This window comes from Mustela nivalis, assembly GCF_964662115.1.
Source record: "Mustela nivalis genome assembly, chromosome: 8".
Taxonomy (NCBI): Eukaryota; Metazoa; Chordata; class Mammalia; order Carnivora; family Mustelidae; genus Mustela; species Mustela nivalis.
The window spans coordinates 140,454,238-140,479,825 of NC_139027.1; the positions used below are offsets into that span (position 1 = coordinate 140,454,238).

The 25,588-nt window shown below is 55.0% G+C and overlaps 1 protein-coding gene across 8 annotated transcripts in view; it reads left to right on the forward strand.

Moving 5' to 3' along the window:
- Positions 1 to 25,588, forward strand: part of PHACTR3 (phosphatase and actin regulator 3) — a 222,979-nt gene that overhangs the window by 168,050 nt on the left and 29,341 nt on the right. For all 8 annotated transcript variants that reach the window (XM_082742973.1, XM_082742975.1, XM_082742977.1 and 5 more), the window contains one exon: positions 20,059 to 20,212. In XM_082742973.1, coding sequence (XP_082599099.1) covers positions 20,059 to 20,212 — 154 coding nt within the window. The remainder of the gene's footprint in view (positions 1 to 20,058; positions 20,213 to 25,588) is intronic.

Here is a 25,588-nt window from a genome sequence, read left to right on the forward strand (position 1 = left end):
TTCAATGTCCTTGCTAGTAATCTGTTCAGATTTTCTTTTTCTTCCTGATTCAGTTTTGGGAGGTTATATGTTTCTAGGAATTTATCCGTTTCCTCTAGGCTATCCAGTTTGTTAGCATATAATTTTTTGTAATATCCTTTTATAGTCCTTTGTGTTTCTGTTATTCAGTTATTTCTCCTCTGTCATTTCTGATTTTGAGTCCTTTTTTTTTTTCTTTTAATGAGTCTGGGTAGAGGTTTACCAATTTTGTTGATCTTTCAAAGAACCAGCTCCTAGTTTCATTGATCCATTCCATTGTTTTTTTCTAATTTTTGTTTTTAGTTTCCATCTCATTTATTTCCGCTCTAATCTTTATTACTTCTTTCCTTCTACCAGTTTTGGATTTTGCTCTTCTTCTTGTAGCTCATTTATATGTAAGTTTATGTTGTTTGAGATTTTTCTTTTTGAGGTACACCTGTATTGTTATAAACTTCCCTCTTAGAACTTTGCTGCATCCCAAAGATTTTGGATAGTTTTGTTTTCATTTTTATTTATTTCTGTGTCCTTTTTAATTTTCTTTATTTCCTAGTTGATCTGGTCATTGTTTAGTGGCATGTTATTTAACCTCCGTATGTTTGAGCTTTTTCCAGATCTTCTCTTCTGGTTGGCTTCTATTTTTGTCTCATCGTGGTCAGAAAAGATGCATGGTATGACTTTGATCTTTTTGAATTTGTTGAGACTGGTTTTGTGGCCCTAATATGTGATCTGTTCTGGAAAAGGTCCCATGTGCATTTAAAAAAACATGTCTTTTGCTGTTTTAGCATAGAATGTTTTGAATATATCTGTTAAATTCACCTTGGTACAGTGTGTCATTCAAAGTCATTTCCTTGTTGGTTTTTTCCATTCAGATGATCTGTCCATTGATGTAAGTGGGGTGTTAAAGTCCCCTATTATTATTGTATTATCAAATAGTTCCTTTATGTTTGTTTTATGTATTGGGCTGCTCCCATGTTGGGTGCATGAATATTTACAATTGTCATATCTTCTTGCTGAATTGTCCCCTTTATGATTATATAGTGTTTTTCTTCATCTCTTATTACCGTCTTTGTTTTAAAATCTGTTTGTCTGATAAAAGTATCACTACCCCAGCTTTTTTATCACATCCATTTGTATGATACATGTTCCTCCATTCCTTCACTTTCAGTCTGCAGGAGTCTAGGTCTGAAATGAGTCTCTTGTAGGCAGCAGAAAGATGGATCTTGTTTTTGTTTTTGTTTTTTTAATCCATTCTGTCACCCTATGTCTTTTGATTAGAGCATTTTGTCCACTTCAGTCAGTGTAATTATTGACAGTATATTTATTTCCATTTTGCTACTTGTTTTATGGGTGTTTTTATAGTTCTTTTCTCTTCCTTTGTTTTCTTGTTCTCCTTTCTGTCTTTTCTCATGATTATTTGGCTTTCTTTAGTGATACACTTGAGTTTGTTTCTCCTCATTGTTTGCGGAGCTATTACTTGGTTTTGATTTATGGTGACCATTAAGCTTGCATATAACATCTTCTGTGTATTGTAGAGTATATTAAGTTGATAGCCACTTAACTTTGAATCCATTCTTTACTCCTTTCCCTGCCATGTCTTAAGTATATGGTGTCAAACTTTACACCCTTTTGTAAGTCCCTTGACTCATTTTTACTGCTTTTCTGCAGTAAAAAGTAAAGTACTCCTACTTTACTTAGAGTCTTTCCTTTCCACTCCAAGAGTCCCCTTTCACATTTCCTGCAGGACTGGTTTAACAGTGACAAAGTCCTTTAACCTTTGTTTGTCTGGTAAACTCTTTATCTCTCCCTCTTGTTCTGAATGATAGCCTTGCTGGATATTCTTGGCTGCAGATTTTTTCCTTTTAGCATTTTGAATATAGCACGCCACTGTCTTCTGGCCTGCAAAGTTTCTACTATAAAAATCATCTGTTATCCTTATGTGGTTCCCCCTATATGTAACTGTCTTCTTTTCTCTTATTATTTAAAAATTCTCTTTCACTATTTTTTTGTCATTTTACTGTGTGTCTTGGTGTGGTCCTCCTTGGGTTGATTTTTGGGGGGTTATCTGTGCCTCCGGGACCTGGATGTCTATTTCCTTCTTCAGATTATGGACATTTTCAACGATTATTTCTTCAAATATATTTCCTGCCCACTTTTCTCTCTCTTCTGCAGGGATGCCTGTAATATGATTGTTACTATGCTTGATAGTGTCACTGAGTTCCCTGAGTTTATTCTCATTTTGCAAATTTTTTTGTTTTTCTCTCATCTGCTCAGCTTGATTACTTTCTACTATTCTGTCTTCCAGGCTACTGATTTGTTCTTCTGTTTCTCTTGATCTGCTGTTTGTTCCATCTGGTGTATTTTTTATTTCATTTATTGTATTCATCTCTGATTGGTTATTTTTAAAATCTCTTTGTTAAGGGTCCACCGATATCCTCCACTCTTTTCTCAAGTTCAGGGAGTGCCTTTATGATCATTAGTTTAAATTCTCTATCCAGGGATATTATTTATATCCATTTCACTTAGGTCTCTTGTTGTGGTTTTGTCTTGTTCTTTCATTTGGGACATATTCCTCTGTGTCCTCATTTTGCCCAAGTCTATTTCTCTGTGTTATAGAAGTCAGCTTCGTCTACTGCTCTTGAACATAGTGGCCTTATGAACAAGAGGTCCTGCAGTGTATCCTGCAGAGCAGTGTCCCCTGTTCTCCAGAACCCGATGTGTTAGAGGTATCTCCTGTGTGTGCTATATGCCCCCTACTCTTATGGCTGAGCCACTTTTCCTTTCAGTCCAGTCATCTGCAGTGGCTCTCTTGGCTTGTGGGCAGTGTTTGTTACCTGTGCTATTTTAGTGGGCTGGTCTGGGCTCTCCTTGGAACTGAGTCGAGTCAAACCGGGCATTTGCCAGAGAGGCAGCAGCACCAAACTATAGGGCACTGTCCCTGTGTTGTCCCCTGAGATGCTTTTGTTGGTGGGCAGGGCCTGTAGTCAGATCAGCTGCCTGCCCCCAGCCCACTCTCAGGGGTCTGCAGTGTGACTGGTGTGTGTGGTTATCTTTTCCTCTCCATGGAGTAGGACACTGTTTGGAGTGGTGCTGGCCCCTGTCAGGGCTGTTTGCGCACTGTCAGTCTTGTGGCGCCATTTTGGATGGGCTCTGGCCAAGAGCATATTGGCAGGTGTGGATCCACACAGCAAACAGGGTGAGAGGCAGTGTTAGCAAGGCTTGTGTTGATCTTCTGCAGGGTGGGACTGGCAGCACTGGGGCTGAGGCAGGCTTGGCTGGAAGGGTTGACTCCACTGAAGCATGGCTGGGACAGGGCAAGGGGAAGCAAGTTAGGAAGTGAGTATCAGTGTTGTGCTGGTTCCTGAAGCTGGCAGTGTGTTTGTGTTGGGGGGCGGGGGAGAAGGATGGCTCCTGCTAGCTCCTTTACTCTTGAAGGAGTCTCTCTGGCATCTCCATCCCTCTAGAACATGCTCAGAGATGAGTAAACAGCACTTCCTCTGGTAGGCACCAGGAGCTTTCAAGCTGCTGCTTCCATGCTGTATTTCAATGGACCGTTGTACTTTCCCTGTAAGGGCTGGGACTCAGTTTTCTCTTGCCTGGTGATTTTTAAAATTCCGGGTTTTAAGACCCACTAGTAGTAAGAACTCAAGAAATTCAACCCTCTGGTTTTCAAAGTCAGATGTTAGGGGGAAAGCACCTTCCCTGTGCAGGTTCCCTGGTATGATTGTCTCTTTCTCTCCCTACTCTGGGCTTCTGCCACATTTAGTGGAGGAGTTTGTTCTGCCGGCCATTGATTTTCTGGGTTCTTTACACTGATCTGAATGTTACCTGGTTGTAGCTATGAATGAGCTGAGCATAGGGTCCTCCTGCTCCCTCATCTTCCCAGAAATCCCTACTTTTTGTGGTTTTAATTTAGAATTTTATATGATTTTATTTTCTCTCTTTCTTTTTTTCTTTTTTTACATAAAAGTTATACTTTTTCTTCATGGCTATCCTTGAGTTTATAGATCTTATATAATATACATATAACTCAAGTCCACTTTTAAAGAACACTAGACCACTTCATAGGTAGCACGAGTATTTTCTAGTAATGAGATCATCCTGATTCCTTCCTTTGGCCTTTGTATCATTCCCATTCCTCCTTTCACCTACATAAAAGCATGTATATACACATGAGGAATATACATAAACATGAAAATATAGTATATATGATATATAGATAAATGTATGTAATCAAATACATTGTTGTAGTTATTTTGAATAAATTTATCTGTTAGATAAATCAAAAATAAGAAAAAATAAAAGTTTTTCTGTCATCTTTACCTGTTTCCTTTGATGGTCTCCCTTTCTTTATGCAGAGCCAAGTTTCTGGTCTGCATGTTTTCCTTCCCTAAAAACTTAACATCTCAGGCAAGACAGGTCTCTTGGTAACAAATCCCCTTGATTTTTGTTTGTCTTAGTAAGTGTGCTTCTCCTTCACTTTGGAAGGATGATTTCTCACTTTCTATAAAATTCTAGGTTGGTGTTTTTTTTTTTTTTTATCTAAACACTTCAAGTATTTCATTTCACTCTCTCCTTGCTTGTTGGTTTCTGAGGAGAAGCTGGATTGAAATCTTTTCATCATTCTGTAGATGTTTTTCTCTTCTGGCTTCTAACAGAATGTTCTTTATTTTTGATTTTCTGTGGTTTGAAGATGTTATGCCAAAGCATAGTTTTGTTTTGTTTTTCTTTTTGGCATGTGCCCTGCTCGATGTTCTCTGGGATTCCTGGATCTGCGGTTTCGTGTCTGACATTAATTTGAAGAAATTCTCAGGCATTATTATTTCAAAGATTTCTTCTGTTATCTCTGCTTTCTTCACCTGCTGGTATGCCCATTATGTGAGTGCTGCATCTTTAGTAATTGTCGGTCAGTCCTTGGATAGTCTGTTGTTTTGTTTCAGGTTTTATTTTCTCTGCTTTTTGATTTTTTAAGTTTCTGTTGAGATGTCCCCAAGCTTGGAGAGTCTTTCCTTAACTGCGTCCTTTCTACTAATAAGCCCATCAAAGGCATCCTTCATTTCTGTCACAGTGGGTTTTTTTTCCCTCTCTCTAGAATTCTTCGCGGTTCTTTCATGGAATTTCTCTCTCTCTGCTCACCTCACATTGCTTGCCCCGTCTCGTGTGCTGTTGACTTTATCCATGCGCGCCCTTAGGGGTTGATCAGGGCTGTTTTAAATTCCTAATGGTTCCAATGTCCCTGCCGTGCCCAGTTTCGCTGTTCTGTTTCTCCAGATTGTAACTTTGTCTTTTGGGATGCCTCGTAATGCTTACCTGATAGCTGGACTTGATGCCCCGGGGGAAAGGAGTTGCTGTAAACAGGGCTTTGGTAAGCGGAGGGGAGGTGGGGGGAGGGGGCATGTTCTGTAGCCCGTGAGCGGGTCTCACTGTGTCCATGAACCGAGCCTCTGGACCATGAAACTCTCAAGTTTCTTGGCTTTATTTTCCACCTCAGTGACCCGATGGCTCTTGTGCGCTGGAGTCGGGGGTCTCCCTTCTGCCAGGGCACTTAGCTCTGGTGATATCCCAGCGGATTAGGCTCTGGTGAGCTGGTTTCCCCAGAGGGAGACCTTGGTAAGGAGAACAGAATGTTCTGGAATGGTTCAGATCCCTTCTTCCCCTTCCTCCTGCTGGAAGGAAGCAGAAGGGATTCTTCTGATTGTTCACTGCGGGAGCCTGGTCGGGCTCCTGGTGGGAAGACGTGCAGGACTGTGGAGCCCCTGTCAGCGGGGCTGCAGTTTCTAACTCTCAGGTGGTCGCCCTGAGCCTCTAGCAAGTCCTCAATCACCGTTCAGGTCTCCCTGCCCCTATGCTGGTTCCCCTGGAGGCCTCTGCCCACGAGTCTCTGCTCTAAGAGGAGATGGCAATTTTGAGTCTGTTCAGCTTTTTGCTTGGAGCTAGAACAGGGTAGTGACTTCCAGGTTCCTTACACGCTGACCTAGAAAACAAATTTTGCTCCCCCAGAGGTGAAATTTGCAAGGAACAGTTTCTGTTCTGTTGCCAGTCCAAGATGCAAGCTTAAAATCTGTCAAGAAGATTGTTTTTCCTCTTTTCACCTGTCCTGAACTCAGGGACCACTTCTGTCTACTTTGTCCACTGTTGCTGCCCCAGCCCAGTGGACCCGCGCAGCAGGGGCTTGGAGATTGCTGCATGGCGGGAGGGGGACAACAAGCGACAGAAGGGCTTCACAGCAAGTGGGGCTGTAGGAGAAGGAGGGACCGGTGTGGGAGACCACCTGTCCCAGAGCGTCCTCAGCAACCTAAGCCATTTGTCCCTGCCTGTGGGTGCTCTCTGCCCAGGTGTCTGCTGTCCCTGCGTGCGGGCAGTTCCCACCCCTGATGTCCACACAGTGACCCTGCAGAGCCAGGACGTGCATGTGGGGATAGAGCAGGTGCCCCCACGTCCCCCTGTGGGGTGTCTTCGTCTGTCCCGGCTGCTGTGACAAGATAGCATAGACTCCGTGGCGTAAACAACAGACATATTTTTCCTAGTTCTGGAGGCTGGCAAGGCCAAGGTCAGGTGCCTGCAGACGGAGGGACTAGTGACGGCCACTTCCTAGTCAGCAGATGGCCATTTTCTTGCTGTGCTCTCATGTAGTGGAGGGACAGGGAGGAACAAGTGGCCTTGAGTCTGTTTAAGAAGGGCTCGCGTCCCGTCACGGGGGCTGCTTCCTTGTGACCTAAGCTCCTCCCGGCACCGGGAATGTCCTGGTTGAGGGCTGGCCATGCTGTCAGATACGCCTTCTCCCCGGTTCACCGCGTGCTCTGAGAGACATCGCAGGGACCGCAATCTCTTTACCTGTCAGGATGAGTCCCTTCTGGCTCTGTGACCGCGGCAGCCCCCCGAACCTCTCTGTGCCTCAGACACACCGTCTGTAGAACAGGAGCGATGAGAGGCTTATTCTGATGGCTACGGGGGACGGCTCACCGGCGGAGCCCTGACTCTGTGCCGTGAACGCTGTTGCCCTCGTAACCATCATCATCACTGTCAGTGACGACTGGGGAGGAACGGGGCGGGGGGGAGGGACTGGGTGCCCCCATGCCCGGGGTCTGAATGAGTTTCGCCTCCAATTCTGTTGATACCATGTAGCTGATTTGTTCCTTGTTCCCTTGGCTGATTCCCTAAGTGAAGCAGAGTGTCCGTGTCCCTGCGGCCGACAGGCCTGTCCTCCACTGGGGAGTCTAATCCGTCCCCTGCGCCCTTGGACGCGGCTTTAGAAGGATGGAGCGAGACACGGAGAATCGACAGTTGCTCGGTGCTCGATTTGGCAGACAGGCTGAGGGACCCCTGGCACTGGGAAGGGACACCCCAAGGAGACCTCTGGTGGCACCTGCTGTGAACCACCTGTCCCCGACTGCGAGGAAGAACAACCAGGTCGTAGCTTCTCCGTCTGTAACTCCTGGTGTCCGTTGGGCCTCCCTGATCAGGTTTCCAGGGGACTGACGAGCCATCACCTGTGGCCACCTGCACGGCTCCCATAGTGGCCTCCGCAGTCTGTGTCCTCATTGCTCCTTCGCATGAACACAAGAGCCCCAGATCCTGAAGTCCCTGCACCTTGTGACAGCAGGCATCCCGGTGCCCTTATGTCCTTGAAACCTAGCAGTTGTCTCCGAGGATCCAGGCCTGCCCTAAACACGGTGGCAGCGGACAGGGCCTCTGGGGAGGTGATGGAGGGACGTGCAGCCCACCCGCTCCGGCTCCAGACACAACCAGCACAGGGAGTAACTTGTCCCCCTTGCCCCGTGCCCCAGTGGTACTTGTGGGGCTATCGCCTTGTTGCCCAGTCTGCAGACCCCCCCACACACACGTCTGGTCGTGTTCTGCTAAGGGAGAGTCGTGCTGCTGACTGTCAGCGGTGAGCACTTATCAGATCGCCCAGGAGGACAGGAAGACTGGCCCAAGGGGGGACCGTTCCCCGGCTGTGCTCAGCGGTGGCTGGTGGCCATGATCTGTGAGGCGTGATGACCCCAAACGCTAGTCTGTGGGGACAGTCAAGGTTGAAAGAGAAGCCCAGGGAGGCCGAGGGAGGAGTGCATGTCGCCTGAGTGCCACAGACCCCAGCGCAGCCCCAGACTGTGCGGAGACCCAGGGAGGGGAGCCCGCATCCACAGGCACTTCGGGGTCACTGCTGTTGGGCTTGTCTGTGCTTGTGCTCTCTCTTCCGGTGACTTTGTTTCCAGGAATTTCTCCCTCAGTTATCCTAGCACTCACGCACCATGGTTTATAAGCATGAGGGTTTCTCCGCCTTGGTGCTTGTCGCATTGGGGGCCGGCGTTTCCCTGCTGTTGTGGGGGGGACCCTGGGCACTGGAGCAGGATCCCTGGCCTTCACACGCTCCATGCCAGGAGCCGCCCGCCCCCAGTCGTGACATCCAGAAATGCCTGCGGACCCTGCCCCGCGTGCCCGGAGGGGAGCAGCTCCTTTGGTGGAGAAGCACTGACACCTCTGGACGTTCGTGTGTGGTAATGGCAGCAGGGAAATGCTCCGAGGGTGCATCAGTCAGGGACCCATTAAACAAGTTTTACCCCATGTCTGCAGCGGACACAGGCATTGAACAGAAAGTTCCTGCTTGAGCGTGAAGTGCATCCGAGGTGCATAGGGAGAGCACAGAAAGAGTTGAAAACGGTTGTTTTTGTTAACGACGTACAATAAAGTTGCACACACAACCGTATTCTTCACTATAAGGAAGAAAGAAAGCAGACCTTTTTTAATCCAGTGTGATCGGGACCCGCCACTTCTGTTTCAGTCAGAACAGCTAATGAAAGTCAGAAACAGAAAACCCAGGCCAGGGCCTCGATGGGGGTCTTCTGGCCGGAGCCCCCGGCCCCTGCAGGCAACACGCCCACTGTGCGCCTCCCGTAGCGTCCAGCTCAGGTTCTAGAGGACGGAGTGGGGGCGAAGGTGCTTTTCAAAACGATGTGGGCGTTCGCTCCTACATGGTAGTTTCTTTCCAATTCTACTTAGGGGAGAAACAGTGAAATCTAGGGTATTCTACTTGTCATCTTGACTTTGTATCAAGTACAAAGTGAGGTCCTCTTGGGGAGTGTAGAGCACAGGTGGCTTCTCCTTGATGCTTACCAGGGACTGGCAGAGGGACGTTCCCTGCGTGCACGTTGCAGGGTTCAGGAGAGCAAGAACTAGTGGAGTTTCTCCTGTTTGTTGCTTTTCAGATCTGCTTAGGAGACAGGTGTTTGCCTGTACGTACGCAGGGCTGGCATGCAGGGGAGGGAAGCGCCTGGTGTGAGCGCAGCGCCTCCCCCAGGAGGTCTGCCAGACTTGCAGGTGGTCCTAGAGAGGGCTGGGGAGCGAGGGCAGGAGTGCAGAAGGGGTAAGAACACCTCCCGCAGGCCCAGGGGCCACACAGAGAGGGTGTGTGTGTGTGTGTGTGTGTGTGTGTGCAAGAGACGGAGAGAATTCTGGGTACATCTAGATCGTTGCTCCTGGACGTGGGACACCGCTTCTGGCCTGTCTGTCCCCCATTTCAGGCAACGCTGTGCTTGCGTCCCAAGGAGGAAGTCCTGGAAATAACGGCCAGGTTGACAGGAAGGTGCCTTTGGCACTTCATCCTCGATCGGAAAGCACCCTGGGGGTGTGCTGACACCCCACTCAAGGCAGAGAAGGAAGCACCCATTTCCCACCGCGCCTTCGAGCATCCGATCCTGGGAATGGGCGGGCCAGGGAGAGGAGGAAACCTTCCAACCAGCCAGGACGGAAGGGACCACGGCCGTTTAAGATGGTTGTTCAAGTTGCCTCCTGTCTGGGCGGCTGGGCCTTTCGGAACGAGCCCGTCTTACTTTTATCGTTCCACTTTCGGGAAGCTCCCCCCCCCCCCCCCCGCCCCGGTCCTGTCTTGAGGACTCAGTGTTTCACGGAGCAGGTGATAAGAGCATGACAGCCTGCCCCGGGGGGGCACACGGGCTGGGAGCGGGCTGGGTCGTGGGCAAGCGTCACGGGGAGGGCAGAGCAGGCTTCCTTCACTGCAGAATGAAGGAGAGGGTGCCGGGTGGCTGACGTCTCGGGAAGGGGGCAGCGGTGGGTGCACGGAGGAAGCTGGCCTGGGCTGCCTGGGGCCCGGCACGTGTGGACAGGGAGCTCTTTGTCCATGGAACAAAGGGTTAAGGTGAGGGTCTTTGATCCCCTGAGCAGCTCTCTGGGGGCTCCCAGCCATGCGGATCCTCCCACCTGGGCCACATACCCTGGGGGGGTTGGTTCTGGGGAGCCACGCGAGCTGCTTCTGGGACTCACTGTTGAACTCCTGGACTGCCCTGTGTGCCGCGCGGTTGAGGGAGACCTTGGGTCCGTGATGCTCTCGTGAATCCAGGTGATACGTGGAGCCGAGACTGACCCCTGTGGTGGGTCCCGCAGGTGGAGGGGGGAGCGCGAGGCTTTACCAAGTGACTGTCGGCAGGAGTGTGACCGGATTTAGCGCCACCGATCTGGAGGGACGTTCCTACGGTTTTCTGATGGTGCACCCCAGTAGCAGAGGAAAAAGTACACCCCGGATATCTGGGCGTCGCTTGTGTACCTGAGTCCATACGAGTATACCGCAAACATAAAACGTGCCCGAAAATCAGAATACGGAGGGAGGCCATGGGCTGGCCGCTCTGTAAGCGACTCCTGCTGCAGCCTGACCCGCACAATCCTGGGAGTCGGCGCGTCCGTGAGCCCAGGTGGGGAGCGGGAGACGGAGGCCCCGGGTCCCCACTTCATCCTGGGTGTAAGATAGTGTGAGATAGTGTAAGAGCTAGAGTTGTTTAAAGCTTCTAAGAATGCCTTATTGTTTATTCAGGAAGCACTGTCCGTCCTCGCTCAGGGCGGGGCCTCTCAGGGCCGACTCGGCCGTCCAAGCCGCTCGCTGCCGACGGCGGAAAGCCACCTTTCCGCATCGGGCAAGGAGTCCAAAGAGGCCGTGTCTGGGTGAGGGCCCTTGGGACTCTGGGCTGGAAAGATGTGGACGTGGGTGTGGGGGCGGGGGCGGCTGAGCGCTTCTGGCACTACCTGAGCCGAGGGAAGAGGTGTCCCTCTCTGCAGGCTCCGCGACCCTGCCCCTGCATTTGTGAAAAGTGAAAGCTAAAATGTACTGCGTTAATAGAACCTCATTTCAAATGTGGCAGGGGGCATATTGAAAGCCTCCCTGCGAGGAGTCCTCTGAAGTCACCTGTCCAGAGTCAGGGCTCACCTGGCCTCTGCAGCACCTGCTCCTGGCCTCCTCGGGAAGCAGGGCTGGAACCCGCCATTTCCCCCACGGACACCAGGTGGCGCTGCAGACAGTCGCCGGGAGGCAGGATGCTCTAGGGCGGACCTTGGGCACAACCTGGTGGGCCTTGTGTGGAGGAGTCTTAGGTCTGGGTGGTTCTTGCTGGACACAAGGCGGCCACTTCATGGACGTGAGGGTCCCCGTCATTCACGAGCAAACTCATGCTGTGTCGCGAACGCCCGCCTGCAGGTGGGGGAGGAAGGGCCCCCGAGAGGCGATTTCAGGATTGAGGGAGGAATCCCAGGATGTGCACAAGCCAAGAGCGTGCGGATTTCTACAGCCTAAAAGCCTTGGCGTCCAGGCCAGCTGCGTGCCCTAAGATGCCCCGATGCTCGTGCCTCCACCCCCGGATGGAAGCGTGTCGAAACTGTGACCCGTTGGTCCTGACCCCCCTGCGTCAGGAAGGTGCCCAGGCCGGGGCAGGATGGGGGCAATGGTGGGGAGATGGGGCCGTCAGGAGGGCCGTGGCCCGGCGCGGGGAGAGGTGGAGGTGGAGCAGGGCTGGCCGGGGGTACCAGCCGGCGCGGCCGCCCCTCCAGGTTGCCAGAGACAGGGTGGCTTAGACGTCAGGCACGTCTCGTCTCACGGCTCCGGAAGCTGGCGGTGGCCTGAGTCTGGGCTGTGCCGAGGACCCTCTTCCTGGCTTGCAGACGGCCACCTTCTCACCGTGTCCTCCTGTGACCTTGCCCCCGTGAGCACAAGGGGAGGCCTGGCTACTTCGGCTTCTCCTCTCCTCTTAGGACCCCCGTGTAATAGGATCAGGGCCCTGCCCTTAGGGCCTCAGCTCTAATCCCCTCCAAAGGCCCCGTCTCCTGGTACAGGCCCATATTGGGGTGGGGCTTCAGGCCATGAGTTTTGTGGGGGACACCAACCCGTAGCCCCGGGGCAGGGGCGAGACTGAACCAGAGAGAAGCAGTGGGCGGGAGCGGGACTGGTGAGGCCACTGGCTCAGCATTCGGGGGAGAGGAAGGGGTTCCCTGCCCTGTGAGCTCATGAGGGGAGTCCTGACGGGCTCAGGGTCAACTAGGCACCGCACGGTCCCTCAGGAACATTTATTGAGTACCTTCTGCATGCGTGCTGAGTGAAGCCTGGTGACAGAGAGGAGACAGGGGAGCGAGCGAACCTGGGTGTCCTCAGAGCTCCTTGGTCTTGTTCCCAAGCTCCATCGTCGTCCTCTGCTTCCAGCGAGACCCGAGTGGCTCGTGACCTTTCCCTCACGTGGGCCGTCCGACCCCATGCGGTCTCTGCGTCCCAGAGGCTGTTTGGTTCAGGAATCTGAGTGTCCGTCCCAGGGTGATGAAGACTTCTAGGCGGCTGAGTGTTTCCCTGCCCCTGGTCCCCTGCTCATCCCTCAGCGGGACCTTGTCCACTGCGTCTGGAGGGGCCCTGGGCTCGCCGCTGTCCCTGCGCAGGGCCTTGGGGCCCTCCCTTCTCTGACAGCCCCCCTTTCCCCTCAGAAGGATCTGGTCTCCTCCCTTGGACAGTTTGAGAACCGGAGGCCCTCTGGGCCCAGAAGGGAGCCGCATGAAGACAGAGAGGGTACGGGTCAGGCCTAAGGGTTTCAGGAGTTGGTCAGGCCTCTTGCTGCTCTAACAGATGGCCGTGCTCGGTGGCTCTAAGACGAATTATCGGCTCACACTCCTGAGGGTCGCCCCGGGCAGAACTAAAGCCGTCAGCTGGTTCTGGGCCTTTTGAGGCTCCGGGGGTCTCGCTTCCCTGCCTTCCCTTCTCATGCCGCCTGCACCCCTGCGCTCGCGGTCCCACCTTCAAAGCCAGTAGCAGCCGGTGGGGACTTGGCAGTGACACTGACTCCCCCACCTTCGTCTCTCCCCAATAAGGACCCCGTTGATGACATGGGCTGCCCCTGGCTACTCCGTGGTCCCACAGTCATGTTCTGCGGTCGGGAAGTAGACGTCTCCGACGGCCTTCCTTCTGCTGACCGCAGTATCCTTTTTTGTGTGGTCACAGACCCCTCCCTCCTGTGCCCTGTTCCTGTACCATTCTCAGCAGCGTGCCCGGCACATAGCAGGTCCTCGGCGATGACAGAGGTGATGGCACGTGGGCCACTGCCCCATCTCACCGGCGACGGACCAGAGAGGACGTGGCTGGCTGGGACTGCGTGGCCAGCAGGGGTGGCCCAGGGACTCCCCCCGGAGTCCTGTCCCCCTCCACGTGAGCGCAGCTGTGGGCTGGGGACGAGTCCCTCGCTCCCCCCGGGTGGCAGGTCCCCGCGCTGCTTCCTGAAGCCGGGCTGCCGAGAGCCCTGGGGACGTGGAAACGCGGGATCCGCAGAATCACTTGCTTGGAGTCGCTGTAGCAGCTCCCGTTGGAAACACACGCGAGAAACGTGTTCCTCCCGGGGAGGGTCGTCAGCCCGGGATGCTGGCCTTTGGACTCCCCCTCGGGTTGAGAATTCTTACGAAGGGCTGGGCCTGCCGCCTCCTTTTGAGCAAGATGGCTGGGAAAACGGAGTTTGGGTCATGTTAAAGGCCGGTTGGTCCGCGGTATGGTTTCTGGGGAGCAGAGAGCAAAAGCTTAAGGGACAGCAGACTGCAGGGAGTTAGGGGTCCCGGGGGCAAGAGCCCCAGGACTTCCTTCCCGGCAGCCCCGTGGCCGGGACTGGGCTCCGTGGCAGCCTTTCCTCCGTCCGTGGTCCCTGTGGCTCGTTGACCTCCACACTCCCTGTCTGTGCGCCCCGCCTTCCTCGGCTCCCTGCTCTCTTGGCTCCTGTCCCTGCCCTGCCCCTGTTGGGTGTCCCACGGGCTCCCTCCCTATCCCAGCTCATCCCCACAGGCTGTCCCCACAGCCTCCCCCAGTGAGTGGCCGGCCTTCGCCCCTGGCTGCAGGGCTCTGTGACGCAGAAGCCCCAGGTGTCCCTCTGTCCTCTGCTGGTGTCCCCATAGATTCTCTGACTGCCCCGTGGCTCCCCAAAAGCCAAAGCCGTCGCTGCCCCTTCCACAGGAAGCCCGCCCTCCTTCCTGGGTCTCCATTCGCCGTGGCATCCTCGCCGTGATTCTAGGGAGTCAGGCTCCGGCAGCTGCCACCTCCCTCCCCCGTCTTCCCAGAATTCCTCTCTTTGTTCAGGAAATGCGAGCCCCTTTGCATCCTACACGGGGGAGAGAGATGGGCAGGGGCAAGTCCGTGCCTCCAAGGCTCTGGGAGTCTAGTGGCAGCCTTTCCGAGCGCCCCTGTGGCTTTTAGAAGGGGTCTAGCCCTGCTTCAGGCCAGGACAGAACCGTGGTGAACACCCTTCCACCAAACCGGCTACGGACTGGCCTCGGTGTGGGAGCCACAGTTTGGGGGCGCTGGACAGCAGGCAAGGCAGGACCATCACCCTTGTTAGACGGGAGACACACGGGGTGAGCTCCACGCCGGCTGTCCGGCTTTCCGCTGGGGCCTTTCCCGGGGGCGGGGGGTGGCCTCACCAGGATGAGGGGGTAGAGAGGGGGGTTCCTGCTGTTGAAGCAGCTGGAGTCTGTAGGACAGGGACAGACAGGCTGTGTGAAGGGGCCCCGGATGTTGGCGGGGAGGCTGAGCGATCCAGGGCACCGGGCTGTGCCCAAGCAGGTGGAGCTCCACGAGGCCCTGTGCCGGTCACCTGTGGGAGTGAGGCCTGGGCTGGAGTGTAGGAGGTCGGGGGCGCAGGGGGACCCAGCCCAGGCCGCGCTCAAAGCCACATAAACCTGCGGGTGTACATTCAGGATCTTCAAGGTCAGGATGAACAGAGAGACAGAGGATTTTAGAAAAAAGAACTATGAAAGAGCACTGAGTGTGCTTTCTGGGGATAAAGCACGTAATGGTTAAAACTGCATCACAGCCATGAAAGGTGGCCCCACCGTGTCACTGCTGATGCCCAGAGAGGCCGGAGGGCCCTTCTCACGCAGGCTCATGCCGGAGCCGGGCCCTGGAGCCAGCCGGGGACCCCTGCCACCCTCGTCTCTCTCCGAGCTCCCAGCCCTGCTTGCTCCTTCCAGAGTCAGCTCGTGCGACCTGAGCCCCCAGGGAGCCGGGTGGCCAGTCCGGCTACGTCAGCAAGGAGAGGGTGTGTGTCCTCGGAGCAAAACTTGTGCATCTCCGTAATTATGTCCTTAGGATAAATTCCAAGGTGCCACTCATTGAGGAAATTCTGTCTCTTGGCGAGTTTAGCTTCAACTGCCAAAACCTAGTAACGTGCTGACACTCTGGAGAAGACCTCAAGTGAGCCCATAAGTTTTGGGGGTGACCCTGCTGTGTGCACGGGCTGTGCCTGGGAGGCTGGGGGAACCGCTCGCTCCCGGTGCAGAACGAATTCTCGTTTACAGATGGTGCGCACCATTGCTTCGGGGGCAGGGGCACATCCCCCGGCACATTCCTTCTATGAAGTAAAGCTAGCTTCTGGGACCACAGGTCCCCAGGTGCGTCAGGGGGCAGGTTTCAGGTCCCCACTCAGATACCACCTCCTCCAGGAAGCCTTTCCTGATGTCTCCCTCACGCCCCCTTTCCTCCGAGGCTTATTCTGCCTGGCGCTGTGTAAGTCAGCAGGGGCCGAGGTTGTGCGGGAAACACTAAACAAGGAGCAACTAACTCTCTGCGCGGTGAGCCCGGCAGGTGTGTTCTTCTCCGGGAGCGAGAACGTCTCCAGCTCGCGCAGCGACCACAGTGAGGAGGAGAGCGGGGCAGACGGGTGGTTTGGAGGTGCCGTGAGCCTGCGCCCGGGGAAGGCACGTGTCCCGTGTTCCCGGCTGCGACAGGCGCTTGTTGGAGCCTTCCCCGCCCTCACGGGAGCAGGCGCGGCAGCGAGGCCCTCACCCCGGCGGGGGCGTGAGCGGACTCAGCCTAGCAGGAGCCTGGCCGCCCCGAGCAGCTCCGTGAGCGTCGCTCAGCCTGCCTGTGCTTCAGCGGGAGAGCGGGTGCTCCGCGTGGACAGGCTGCGTTTGAGAGGCCGGGTAGGGACCGGGGTAGGGACCGGGGCGGGGGTGGGGACGTCCTGAAGAAAGTGGGTAAACAAGTCTGCGGTGCGGGAGAGAAGCCGGGGCTGCCTGGGGAAATCCCGAGCCATTAGCAGGGGGGCTGGGGGTCTCGGGGGACGGCGGCGGTCGTGTGGGAAGCAGGTGTGCACAGAGGGGTCTGAGGATTGAGTCCCGGGGCACAGAGCGAGGAAATGACAGGGAACCAGGGAAGGGGACTGAGGTGTGGCCGTCGAGACGGAGGCGTGGAGGTCTGTGGGGAGGAGGTGGGGAGCCGTTCACAAAAGAAGGGAGGGGCTGATGGCCTGAAGGTCTCCAGGAGCCCCAGGCTCTGCTGCGGTGGTGCCGGGCACAGCAGGGACAGGACAGGGGCTCCCCACGTGCTGGGCCCTCAGAGAGCGTCCGTGAGCGCCCGTGAGCGGGGCGCCTGCAGGGCTGCCCCCGCTGGCTGAGCTGGAGCCCGGGTGCCGCTACTCCGTGGCCCTCGGGGCCGCTCCGTCCCTGGGGGAGGCGACCGCATCACCTCATCCTACCCACCGCGCCGGCCCGTCAGTGGCCTGTCGGAAAGGCGCCCCCAGCGTTTGCTGGAGTTGAACTGGATGTGGTAATGTCAGGCTCGAGCTTTTAATTTACTTAATTTGGGGGCCTCCACATTGATTTTTTTAAAAATTGGCTTTTGCCAATACAGAACTTTATCATCTTGAGCAGGACTTGTCTGAAGGCCCAGGAGAGTCTTGGCCTTGGAAAGACAACACAGTTTTCAACAAAGGCACCAGGGAAGGACACTGTGGGCTGGGTGAGCTCTGGTCAGATCCGGCGCTGTGAGCCTTGCACGTGGGGACACCTGGGGAGCCCGGAGACAGGTCGGAGGACAGCAGGTCCCAGGGAACCAGGCCTGCCTGCGCCCCCCACAAGGACTGCCCGGTGGCTGGCGGCTGGTCTGCATCGGGAATGCAGACTCATGGAGTTCGAGTCTCCTGCAGGCCTGGAGGGCAGAGAGTCTGGTACTGGACAGAGTAAAACTTCCTTCCAGAGGCTCAGACTCTTGTCCTTGGATGAACGTGCCCTGTTTCCATTTGCAGAGTTTAAAAAAAGTGGATGCTGAACATTTTTGCCAGTTGTCTTATTGCTTTTTACTTAGAATTTATGTTGTTCTTTCTTTTTTTTCTTTTTTTTAAAGATTTTTAAATTTTATTTATTTGGCAGAGAGAGAAATCACAAGTAGAGAGAGAGGCAGGCAGAGAGAGAGAGGAGGAAGCAGGCGCCCCACTGAGCAGAGAGCCCGATGCGGGGCTCGATCCCAGGACCCTGGGATCATGACCCGAGCCGAAGGCAGAGGCTTTAACCCACTGAGCCACCCAGGGCGCCCCTGTTCTTTCTTTTTAAATAGTTCTCTATTTTCATAGAGGGGAACTCTGTTTGCAATAAAAACGCAGCACAGAAGAGCAAAATGAATATGTAAGATGGTGAGTTCCTGACGTTTCTCTGCCAATGAACAGTATCATACGTACTTGCAAAAGCAGATACTTACACATGTGCAAATACGTTTCCTCAGACGACGTACGCACTCTAGGACAAGCTGCTGTCACAAAACGCTACAACCATCCCACGAGCGTCTTTCTAGCACGCAGTAAGCTACACGCCGCCGTTCGCCACCGTTCCCACGGCCCAGTGCTACGAGGCGCTGTGATCTGACGGGGTGTGTTGGATTTGTCGGTTGTGTGGAATGTCTTACTTTCATCAGTGGTGCCCCATGAAGACCTTTCCATGTGTTCTTCTGTGCTCATCCCTTGTGTTTTGGGGAGCACACTCCGGGGGTGGGACTTCTGGGTCAGAGCATGGGTGTGTCCGGGGGCACCTGGGGAGTCCAGCTGCACAGAAGGGTCTCGCAGCTGCTGCTTTCCAGCGCCTCCGCTGCCGTGTGCCCTGGGACGCGTGCTCAGTCACGCCGGGGCTGGCCGTCAGGTGCACCTGCCGGTCAAATTTATGAAAAGTCTCATGTTTATCTGGAAATGTCCTTTTTTGACTTTTGAGAAACAAAACCTAGTAACCTGCTGACACTCTGGAGAAGACCTCAAGTGAGCCCCTAAGTTTTTGGGGTGACCCTGCTATGCGCACGGGCTGTGCCTGGGCGGCTGGGGGAACCTCTCGCTCCCAGCGCAGAACGAATTCTCGTTTACATCTGTAAGTCTCTGATGAGGGGATCTTTTTGTCAGTGAAGAACAAATATGATTAAAGTTTATAATAAGAAACCCAAGACATTTGCAATGTGCTTAAAAGACTTTTGCTATCAAGCGCTAGAAGGATCAAAGGTCACCCAGGGCCGTTTCACGGTTGATCGTGTCCGGGATCTCCGAAAACCGCAGGCCCTTCTCGCCAGGTACCAGACCCTTGACATTCACAAGGATCGTCCCCAAGACCTTCGAGACTCCCTTAACTCATGAAGGCCACCACGGCGCTCTATTTCCCCCAGAACACATAGTAAAGACTAACCGAAGCTGTGTTCCTCCTTCAGGCTCTCTGTGGTCCTGTAAAGCCACTCAAACAAATTCAGGCCGGAGCCCTTGCTGAAAGGCTTGTGCAGTCATTAGTTTTTTCCTTCTCTACGAAACGCACGGCAAACAAGCTCACATTAGAAATTCAAACCTCAGCGGAGCCCCAATTTTTGTGTCTTACTTTATCCCAAACTTCCATAAAACGGTCATGTTATTAGACTCATTTCTTGCTTTCGGTTCCCATCTTGGACTCTGGGCGCTGGCTGTCTTTGGGAGCCTTTTTTCGGGGGGGTGGATAACATTTGCCTCCACCCCTGGGAGTGTGACATTGGGTGATGGTTCGAGCCCCAGGATCGAAACCCGTGTCCCAGTCACCCTGCCTTGTACTTCCCAGTTACTCGCCAGGGCAGGTGGGGGGTCCCAACGAGCCTGAACACGTCCATGTCCTAGCCCACTAATGAGTTCCCATCCACGAACACCACCAGACCCCACCTCTCTTAATTTAGACACTCTGTCCTCTGAGATCTTACTTTGCACCCTGATTTTACATCTGTAGAAATAAAGGTCAGCCTCAGCCTGGAGACCCTGCGTCAGCCCCCACGCCCTCACTCCACGATCTTCATTGGGGGTTTGCTGCGTCGCACGGATCTAGGGCCCGGGCAGGGAAAACCACCCTTGAACTTAGTCTCGTGCAGGAAACAGAATAAAGTAGCTGGCAGGGAAGAGATTGGATTCTGGGGCATTAACGCTGTGGTGTGCTGGTGGTTGGAGCCCCGTCAGGCCTCTGTGGGCAGGTTCAAGGCTGGCTGTGGGGACAGGGCTGGCCACGAATGGTCGAGCGGAACAGGGTGGCCGGTGGAGAGCAGACCCGCTGCAGAGGCCCAGAGGTGGGACGTTCTAGAGACTGAAGCCCCGCGTGGCCAGAGGGCAGAGGTCAGCGGGGAGTGTGGACCACGTGGGAGAGGGGGAGAGGACGGGGGCGGGTGCCACGTGGAAAGTGACTGTAAGTCGCGGTCCACACTCGGAAGACAGCCTGGGAGCCATTAATAATCACGCAGGACCGTCCCTGGGGGCCTGGGATGTGTGACTGCTCGCCCCCCCGTGGAACACGTGGCCCATGGTGGTGACGTCACCGTGTCCCCAGCTTGCCCACATTCCCGCTGGAAGGCACCCCACGCTGACAGATGTGCCCCAGTTGTCCGGGTGCCGATGCCTTCTCCCGGCAGGGTGGGTGGCTCGCTCAACCAGCCAGCGCTCGGCTAACACTGGTCTTCTCGTCCCTTCTCTCCCCGTCTCTGGGGGTGCTCAGGAACACTGCCAAGGAAATGCAAGAAGGAGCTCTTGGCGGTAAAGCTGCGGAACCGGCCGAGCCAGCAGGAACTGGAAGACAGGAACATTTTCCCCAGAAGGACCGATGAAGAGCGGCAGGAAATCCGGCAGCAGATCGAGATGAAACTCTCCAAGTGAGTAGGGGCACATCGCCTCGGGCAGAGGCTGCGTCCCACCAGGCCCTGCCCTGCCTCCCGGGGCCGTGCTATCTCAGGGCACCCACACGGGGCTCTGACGGTGGCTTCTCACCTCGCCGCTATCTGCACTCGGCCTGGGCCAGTGCGTTGTCGTGGGGAGCTGTCCTGTGTGCCATTGGGTGCTGAGCGGCAAGCTAGGTCTCTACACGTGACACCCTCCTGTGACCATCAGAACTGTCCCCACATGTTTTCAAATGTCCCCGGGCGGCAGGGAGCACATCCTCTGCCCCCCAGGGGAGAAGCTCGGGTCTCTAGCGGCCAGGCCAGGCACCTGCAGGAGTGAAAGGGGGGTCGCACTGGGGGAAGACAGTGATAGAGTTGGGGGGATGTGCCTCGTTGGCGTCCAGGGCCCACCTGCTCATTGTCCTACGAGAATCACATTTAGCACGGCCACATCTTCGAAGTTTTTCAAGAAAAGCTGGAAATCTATTTGGGGGGCACAGTGTGTGCCGAGATGAGCTCATCTGCTGCCTGGCTCAGACCCGAGTGAGCTTCCTCGCTCCCAGTGGTCCCCTCGGAGGTCCCGGGGTTGGCCGGCTGGAGAGGCACCTTGCTACGGGCCGGCCGGCGTGGAGCTGTGGGTCTTGGCAGCTGGGGTCTTTGGGACCTGGTTACGTAGCCCCAGAAAAAGGATGCTTCGTAAGGCGGACAGGGTGGGGTTATGACAATGGGGCGGTTTCAGGGGCCGGCTGACTCTCTAGGTTGCTTTCCAGGGACTGGGCTCTCGGGTCCAGAACCCAGAGCACGCCGGGCCCCCAGCGCTCCCCAGCCTCCCCGGCCACGAAGCCAGCCCAGAGCTGAGCTGGAGCCAGAGCACTTTTTCGGGGAGTCTGTCCTTCTCAGCAGGTTGGGCCTCCACTTCCTGCCGTCCTCCCGAAGCGTGGGGCCTGATCACAGCCCCAGGATGTGCGCGTGGGTGTTGGGGAGCAGATACAGGCGGGCTTCAGGCACCGGTGCTGGTGCTCAGCTGCTCGCGTGTTGCCGTGTCCCTAACCGCCCTCCTGCACCTGTGCAGTGTCGGCCAGGCCGGCTTGAAGCGACCGTGTCCCGGGTCCCCTCCAGCCCACCCGTGCCCTCTTTAAACCCCAAAGCTGGTCCCAGAAAGCAGGAGGAGACAGTATCCCAGTGGTGAGCTGGACCCGCGCGTCACGTGAAGAGCGGGACCGTCTGCTTCCCAAATTGCAGTGCGGTTCAGGGGGCTGTGACGAGAGCCTCCAGGTCTGCAGACGCCGGCGGGACCGGCCTTCCTTGCCCTGTCGGTGTTGCTGCTGGAGCAGAGCCCCAGGTTCTCCTTTCCTGCTGTTCTCGCGATGGAGGAGATTCCCCGTCTCCTCGCCGGGGCGTGTGAGGCTCACGTGAGAAGCCAGGGAGAGCGGGTTGCCCTGAATGGGGCCTCCTGCCCTCACGCTGGGTCATGGTGGAACAGCAGTCTTGAGCCGCTCTCTGCCTCCGTTTCCTCGCAAATTGCTCCTTTCTCTCCACTGGGGCACAAGCCGTATTTACACAGTCACACGCTCGGCAGCTACTTGCTGAATAATACGACGTGGCAGACACTGGGCAGGATGCTAGGGTGTCATAGCAAACAGCACAGAGGCACTCTCTGCCCTATGGGGCTCACAGTACCTGCGCGTGCTGCAGGCATGGCTGGATCCAGGTGCTTGGATGGCATTGGCAGGAGTTGGTCTGCTTCTGTTTCTTGACTCTCTCGTGCTCTGTGTGGCTTCATTCTCTGGCTCTTTTACTTGACCCCTAATCCCCTAATCCCCGAAGCTCCACGCTCCATTCCGGAACCAATCCCCTTGACCCAGAGGACAGAAGGACTAAACTGGACAAGTCCGGATCACGTGCTTGTCCTTGAGCCTGTCACCATGGCCAGGAGCATATGCTGTTTGGTCCAGCTTGGCGAGCGTTGTCGCTGGTCTTGTTGGGTCGTGTGCTCGCAGGCTTGGTTTTGTCTTATTTCTAGTGAGACGGTTAATCAGTGTTAATCAGCTGCTTGGTTTCTTTTCATGTACTTAACCTGCTGCCTTTCCCATCTTAATAATTTTAGGAGTGTACTTGGGAAATCGTGGCTTCCATTTCTTTCTCAGTCTGGGGACTCGTGTTTCGTTTCGTTCCCACTTTCCTGGGTGCAGGAAGGTTGTCGGGTTTCCAACCATATCCTCTGGGCGTCCACAGGTCTCTCTGCAAAGGGCCGGAGAGGAACCCTTCCAGGCTCTGTGGACCCGAATGTCGCAGCAGCACAACCCTACCCTCGCAGTACTAATGCCACCAGTAGCCCGTGTGGCGTGCGTGGGCCTATGTGTGTGCCAATAAAACTTTATTTACAAACGCAGGACACAGGACGTAGTTTGCTGACCTCTCACGTACGTCGTGGTTCATGCCGTTTGTGTCCTGTTCAAAAAATCCATCCCGACCCGGAGGTAAAACGTTTATTCCCTCACTGAAGTATTTTGAGCTGACTTCTAGCTCTGCCGTCTCAGGATGGTTTTCTATTTGATACACAAACCAAGTTTCTCTTTCAAAATAGAGAATTCAGTGAATTGATTTAAAGAGAAAAGTAGTGGGGCGCCTGGGGGGCTCAATGGGCTAAGCGCCTGCCTTTGGCTCAGGTCATGATCTCGGGGTCCTGGGATCCAGCCCCGTGTCCAGCTGCCTGCTCAGCGGGGAGCCTGCTTCTCCCTCTCGCTCGACCCCTCCTGGCTGCGTGTGCTTGTTCTCTTTCTCAAATAAATACAAATCTTTATTTAAAAACAAAGGAAAATAGTGAACAGTGATGTATTTGTGGTTCCAACCCAGGACAAAGTTATCGTGAGGACCCCTGGTGTAAGAGAAGCCCAGGGATCCCCCCCACTGTCTGTGGGTGCAGAGAGGAAGTGGGAGGGGGTGGGGCCAGGAGCCCCACCTGAGGGCTGCAGAGGTTCCCCGAGCACACGCCCCGGACTGGACCTCCCCCATGACTTGCTGAGGCTGTCACTGATGTTCGACCTTGGACGAGAACCCAGCAGCCCCTTGGGCATCTTTCGCCAGGTGTGAAAATGGAAAAGCGGGTCCCGTGCTGGGGCTCCTCAGAGGGGCAGTTGAGATGTCGGGTCCCCAGAGGGTCTGCTGCTTGCTTCCCGGCAAAAAACAGTTAATTGGATCCCTTTGTCTTTGTTTTGCCTCCTTCTGGGGTCTTCACGAGTACGTGCTGAATAATTCAGCCCTGGTTGCCATGGCAACACGCCATCTGCCCGTCCCCCTCCAGTGTATTGGAGGTTTCTATTTGGTTTTATTTTCTTTAATTTCCAGGCCTTGAAGATTTTATCTCTGGAGCGCTCCCGGGGCTGTTGGGGGTGAGGTGGGCACCGTCCCCGGCTCTGTGCGCAGTCTGGGGACTCGGGGACGTCGGAGGCTTCCCCTGATGCGGGAGTGTGGCACCCCTCAGGACCGCGTGCACATGTATGTGCGTGCGAGGGCAGGCAGTGTGTTAGGAGCCCACGGCCCCACTCACTACATGGCAGGGGTGTTCTGGAAATCATGCCCAAAGTCAGGGACCTGCTCACACTATGTCAGGGGCGTGGCGTTTAAGGGGGCAAGGACGCCCGGGTGTGTGCGTTTCTCCGGGTGGACCCCAGGCCGTAAGTCCTGCTTGCTTTCCCTCATTTAATTCCATCCTTGCAGGAGCCGAGTGAAACAGGTGTCTTTTTTTTTTTTTTTAAAGATTTTATTTATTTATTTGACAGAGAGAGAGATCACAAGTAGGCAGAGAGGCAGGCAGAGAGAGAGGAGGAAGCAGACTCCCCGCTGAGCAGAGAGCCCGATACGGGACTCGATCCCAGGACCCTGGGATCATGACTGAGCCAAAGGCAAAGGCTTTAACCCACTGAGCCACCCAGGTGCCCCCGAAACAGGTGTCTTATCTTCATTTTACAGATGAGAACATTAAGCTTGGAAGAGGGGTTCGGTGACTCACTCAGGGGCCCACAGGTTCCCCGGTTCCAGGTGTGCCCCCTGGAGCCCATGCCTAGCCCCCCGGGGAAGTGTTCCAGGACAGCTCCAGGCTCGTTCATCTCAGGGCTTTGCAATTCTCATAGTCCTCCGGCTTCCGTCAGGGCACGTCTGGGCCCCCAGCCAACACAGGCGGCCCCTGGGTGCAGAATCCATTTTTTCCCTGTCTGGATGGGAGGCAGAAATGATGCAGAGCGTCCCCTGCTGTGGAGCGGGGCGGGGGGGGTTGTGATGCCCAGAACAGGCCCCTCGAGCCCAGCCTCACGGTCACGGCGGTGGGAATTCAGGCAAACGCTGTTGGCTCTGAACCTCCCTCCTGCTTGTAAGGTGGAGATGGGACAGCACCTTCCCCACGGTGGGTCCTTGCAAGAGCATAAAGCGTGTTCCCGGCAGGAGGCGCTCTGGGGGGTGATGGAGCTGCTGCTGGCAGGTGCCTGGCTGGGGGACCCCTTGTTTCATGGTCGCCTGCGCCAGAGGACGGAGTGAGCCCCCCTCCCCTGCCCCGCGCTCTCCTGGAAGCCAGAGCGGCCTGCGGGCCACGCGGCAGCACCAGCGTCGTTCTCGTGTGTTCTTATTTGCGGCTGCTGCATGATCCTCCTGGAGACGGGGAGCCTGAGGGACACACGAACTTTCTGTCAGCTGTCCCGTGGGGCCTCTGCGCTCGGGGGCCGCGTCGTGAGAAGCTGACGAAGGCCTGGTCATGTCCTTCGGGACTTGGTACTTAGCGTGTGAACACGGGAGTTAAACGATCCTCGAGCTGCTGCCTTTGTACATTTTGTACAAAGCCGCATCCAGAACGTCTGCCGCCACTCAGCCTCCATGGAAACCCAGGCTCCCGGGGGGGGGGGGAAAGAAACAGAAAAAAACAAAAAAACCTACTGTTGTGTGCAGTGCCCCCCACCTGCCACGGCCACCCTGAAATCCGCAGAACCGGAAAGAAGAGGCCGGACGTCCTGGGGCTGGGGAGGGAGACGCGCGGGCTTGATCCCGGGCTTGTCTGGCCTTGAGCACCAGCTTTGGGACCTTCCACTGAAGCCTCAAGAGTGCTGACGGTCCCTTTCAGGGTCCCTGTTCTGTGGACACAAAATTTCAAAACTAGAGAAACTGTTCTTTCTGTGGGCTAACCAGAAAAAAAGAAAAAAAAAAAAGACTTTTAATTGCGGGAAAAGAAGCGTTTCCTTCGGATGGGGCCGAAAAAGCATCGTTGCGGGGACGTGGGGGGCTGTCCTCAGAGCAGCAGGCGTCGGTAAATATTTGCCAGTTGAAGAAGCGTTGCTCCACCACTCCCCGCTGCTGCCCTGCAGGGTGGGAACCCAGCTCCTC